Source organism: Propithecus coquereli, unplaced genomic scaffold (assembly GCF_000956105.1).
Source record: "Propithecus coquereli isolate 6110/MARCELLA unplaced genomic scaffold, Pcoq_1.0 Scaffold27, whole genome shotgun sequence".
NCBI lineage: Eukaryota > Metazoa > Chordata > Mammalia > Primates > Indriidae > Propithecus > Propithecus coquereli.
Window position 1 is genome coordinate 11,425,082 of NW_012148285.1, and position 4,992 is coordinate 11,430,073.

Below are 4,992 nucleotides of genomic sequence, written 5' to 3' on the forward strand. Positions count from 1 at the left end.
GACAAAAATGTCCTCTTGGAAAGTGTATTAGCATCAAAGCGAATTACCAGCACCCCAAAGGGCAAGATAGAGATCCTTCTGGGGAAAATGCCTAGAAACCTTGTTCTAGTAGGCACATGGCTTAAAACATGGGCGAGGTTTTGAGATCCCATGTTAACTGAAACAGAAGTATCCCATCGAAGGTGTCTGGATGGCCAAGCATGTAAAGCCACGTGCCTTTCAGCCCTCCTTCCCAGTTATCTTTCTCAGAAGCACCAGATGGTAGCAGAGCCCAGGAATATTGGATTTGAACTCAGAAAAGTCTTCATGTCTGGTCATGCAATTCTCTGTAGAGTGAAAGGGCTCTGCTTACCCAGCATCCATCTTGGACTTGAGGCCCAGGCTTGCGTGGGAGTGTTCCACCATCTTGGGAGGGCCGCTGGTCCCGCTAGTGAAATAAAAGGCTACGGCTTCCTGGCTTCCAGTCTCCACACAGCGGTGAGTGGTGGATGCCTCTCTGAAGGAGACACAGATGGTCACTTTCTCAGATCTAGCCTAGACACCAGCTGTCACAGTGACCCGTCTTTCCTTATCATCTCCCATGTTGACCAAGGGCAAGTCACTTGACCCGCTTCAGAAGGGAGACTTTGGGAGGTTAAGATCATGGGATTCTGAGTCAGTTGGACTTACACTTGAAAACCACTCAGGTTTGGCACTTTGTGAACTATGTAACTTTGGACTAGTTATGTAACTTCTCTGAGTCTAACTTTCAATATCTGTGAAGTGAGATCAATAATACCTGTCTCATAGAGTTATTGAGAAAGTTCACTTTGTCACTGAAGAAACAAGCAGCTTGTTTAGCAAGAACTCAATAAATGGTAATCTAATTGTTGTTAAAAGCCCTTACATACCAAGAGCACAGGAGTTATGCAGTTATTAAATGTTTTCCAAGTGCTTTCTTGGCACCCTTTTCTACTCCCTGGAAGCACCCACACATCTCTTGGATATCTCCTCTAGTGTTCTGATTTTGGACTCAAAGCTGGCATCACACTGTTTATTTCTCTGACAGTTACCTTAAAGGCCATGACATTAAGAAAGGAAAAGTGGAAGTTCTCCCTAAAAGATTCGAAAGGTATGTGTTCCTAGTGGAGGGCTATGAGACATGTGACAGGGAAACTCATTCATCCAGCCAGTTTTGCTATCAACTTTTGAAGGACACGTAGAGCTTCCTCTGTCCTTGAGAAGCCTGGTTTAAGAATACAGAAGGTGGGAAGAAGAGCCTAGAAACACAATATATCAGCTATCTCTTGGGTTTTATCTCATATGCTCTTGGCCTCACCTCTGATTTGAGCCATGTTGCAGTGAACAGTTCTGGGTGGGCTTCAACCTACTGGTGTTAAAACCATGTTGTTTCTAGGGGGCACCACAAGTGATTCACTTTGTGCCCCATGGTCTTTGTGCCCATGGTCTCTGTTGCCATCATGCCATGGGACTCCGATCCCACTCTTCATGTATGCATGGACCGTCCAGAAGTGTGGGGTAGACAATGCCCCTAGGATAATCCTCAACCAATGGGGGTCAGGTGCTGATGTGTCAATTCTCATCTGTCCTTTAGTGGAAAGTCCTGGGAGACATTCTATGTGCTCCTCAGAAGGTACCAGCAGATCAAGCATCCCTTAGCTCTTGCAATGACTCAACAAAAAACTCTGTATTGGCTTTTCTTTCTTCCATGCTTCACTTTCCCTAGTCCCACACTCTACTTTCTGGACCTCCCAGATAAAGCACCTGCACATATGTGCTTGGCTCAGTTTTCACTTTTGGTGAAAACCCAGGCTGAGACATGCAGATACTCACTTTAGTAGTGTGTTGAAGTTCAGCCACCCATCTTGGTTTTTCTCAGACACCAGGAGCTTCATTCTCAGAGAAGGACATTTAGGGGCCAGCATGTCTACTTCTTGGGCCACTTCATCTCCAGCCACAATGACCTTGGCCTTAGACAATTGCAGCCTATAGAGTATATCAGCAGATTTCAGCTGGATAGTCCCAGGTGTGAAGATGAGTCCTAGAGAAGGCAAATGGCTTAGAGAGCTGGAAGAACATGAGGTCTTTTTTCCTAGGCAAGCCCAATATAAACATCCAGTGGGAAGCAAGTGGGGAAGAGGGGGGTGGAGTAGTGTTGACCCACAAGGAGTATCAATAATAAGGGAAGTGAGAATCAGGGAATGACTGGAACCCAGGTTTCCCTGGGTTATCAGAGCTGTGAGTGTCCTACTGAGACTAAGAAAAGAAATTGAGTTGCCCAGTGTCACATTGTTGATAGTCTAAGCTGCATACAATCCTCTCCACTCACTCCCATCCCTCTGAAAAAAAAAAAAAAGCCCTACAGGGGTTTGCTGTATCTCACAGTCTCATACAATAATTAAAATCATGCAGAAAGGCACTTAGGACTGTCCATGGTACTGAAATATCTTGGTGCTCTGGGTCCCGGCTATTTCGCCCAACCTGGGGATACTGAATGCATTTTCTTAGGCAAGAATGCTTTTGATTTTTATGTATATATATGTGTGTATGTATATATATATATATATATATATATTATACACGCAGGGTAGTTGTGTATATTCTGGGGGTACAAAGTGGTGTTATGATTTTTTAATGCAATGTGGGATAATTAAATTAATCTAATTAACATATCCATCACCTTAAATATTTGACATTTTTCGTGAGGAGAACTTAGAAATTTACTCTCTTACTGTTATTCAAACATACAGCATTCAATTATTGGCATGTTGTGCAATTTATCTAAAAAAATAAGACTTATGCCTCCTATCTAACTGAGGCTTCGTACCCTTTGAATACCATCTCTCTGTTTCTTGTTCTTGTTTACTATCTTGATGAGACTCCTACAATTTTTTAAATCTTCTGTAGACTAACTAGACTTATGTTTCACCTTTTATGAAGTTGATACCACATGCTGCTCTTTCTGTTAAATAGCTTTTAAACCTGACCCCTTTTCTTCGAACTCTCAACACACAGATTCTCACCACATACCTGTAAACATCCTCCGTGTGTCTCCATCACAATGGTCATACTGAGTCAGACACACAGAAGAACAGACACATCTCCTTGGGGTTCTCCTTCCCTTCAGGTCATAATCTCTCAGTACATCACCTTTCTCTTATGGCTTGTTTACTCTTTCCCTGGGGTTTCAAGACCTTAAAATTGGTTCAGCTGCCCCTGATTGCTCCTACTTCCTGGTCACATTTACATCTTCCCCCTCCTCAATGACCCCCTCAGTCCATTGTCCCCAGCAGGGGAATGGGGTGGAAGCTTTTATAATATATGGGGATGGGCCGTGTGAGGAGAGGAGTGGGAAGAGCAGTTTGTGAAGGAGGATGCTGGAGTTCCTTGAGGCTCTTTTTAAATCTCTTTATATCTCATCATTTTCATCTAAAGGTTGATGATTCTCAAATTTCTGTCTCCATCTCAGAATTTGAGTCCTTAAATCCAGTTTTTTACTTCTCATCACTCCTTGAACATCACATAGGCACCCCTAACTCAACATTGCCAAACCGTCGTCTTTTCCTAATACACCCCTCAGTGAAAGACAGCAGCATCTACCCAGTTGCCAAAGTGTCTATGACTTCTCTGTCTCCCTGGCTGTCTTTCTAAAAAAAAAACCCTGTTATCAGTTTCCCCAACTGTCTCTTGAAGCCATTGACTTATGTCCATCTCTACCACCTCATCCAAATTGGAGCCACCATCAGCCTTTGTCTCTCATCTGAGATTTCCACCCTGACTCTTGCCTTCTTCATCTCATTCTCTATTTAACATCCTGCATGACGTTTCACAAAGAGAGTGATTACATCACGCAATCCATCCATGATTTCCCATTCTCCACTGGATAAGTGTCTAGAAGTCTCACCGTGGCCCACGAGGCACTGCCGATTCAGCACCTGCCCATCTCGACAGGTTGATTCTATTGCCACTACTTTCCTCCTGCTGCCTGGACCCCCGGCACACAGACATCCTTCCGGGTTCTCTCAAAGTTTTCAAGCTTCCGTCCCCTCTGTCTTCACACATGCTGTTCCCTCTGCTTAGCTCAACCCTCTCTGCCTCCTCTCCTGGCCAAACTCTACTCATCCTTCAGATCTCAGACCAAATATCACTTCCATTGAGACTTTGTGATCCCTCAGATTAGTTAGTTCAAGTCCCCCTTTAGATGAGAGGTTGGAGAACTTTTCCTGTAAAGGACCAAATAGTAAATATTTTAGGTTTTATGGGCCGGATGCTCTCTGACCCAACTACTCAAGCCTGCAATTATAGTGGGAAGCAGCCACAGACGATATGCAAACAAAAAGGCACCACTGTGTTCCAATATAACCTTAGTTACAAAAACAACCCGTGGACAGGATTTGGACCGCGGGTCACAGTTTGCTAACTTCATTTCTGTAGGTTCTAATAAGATTCTCACTCCCTTTATCAAAATTGTGATTAAATAATTATGTGTGCAATGAGGAGTTGGACAGCTTTTTCCAAAGGTCTGTAAGTCCCATGAATACACGGGTTATGTTTTGTTCACCATGCATATAAGCAACCTCTTGCATAAGCGCTTGGTGCATAGCTTGCCTCAATACATGGAAGACAGGTGATATCTTCATACGAGGAGGGATGGCATGGGCATGCTCTGTGGAGGGGACTTCTATGGGGAGAGAGGCAGCATTTCTCTGTGCCCTGTCCCAGGGGTCAGTTACTAACCTGCTCGCATGCAGCCCAGGATCACCAGCCACCACGCGGGCACTCGGGGCAGCACCACCGCTACACAGTCCCCACGCTGCAGGCCGCAGGGCCCCAAGAGGACGTTGGCCACCTGCCGGGTGATTTCACTCAGTTCTCTGTAGTTCCACTTCACTTCCTCCCCTTTGCCGCTCACCCACCACAGGGCGGGGCCGGGGGGTCGCTTGCCAGCCTGAGGGAAGAGAAGCCCGCTGGTTAGGGGGTGCTGGAACACAA

General features: G+C 45.1%; 1 protein-coding gene across 1 annotated transcript in view; it reads right to left on the reverse strand.

The window, feature by feature from the left end:
* Positions 1 to 4,992, reverse strand: part of LOC105813179 (acyl-coenzyme A synthetase ACSM2B, mitochondrial-like) — a 22,768-nt gene that overhangs the window by 12,967 nt on the left and 4,809 nt on the right. Inside the window, exons 3-5 of the mRNA XM_012647820.1 lie at positions 4,738 to 4,948; positions 1,834 to 2,041; positions 353 to 496 (exon numbers count right to left, since the gene is read on the reverse strand). Coding sequence (XP_012503274.1) covers positions 353 to 496; positions 1,834 to 2,041; positions 4,738 to 4,948 — 563 coding nt within the window. The remainder of the gene's footprint in view (positions 1 to 352; positions 497 to 1,833; positions 2,042 to 4,737; positions 4,949 to 4,992) is intronic.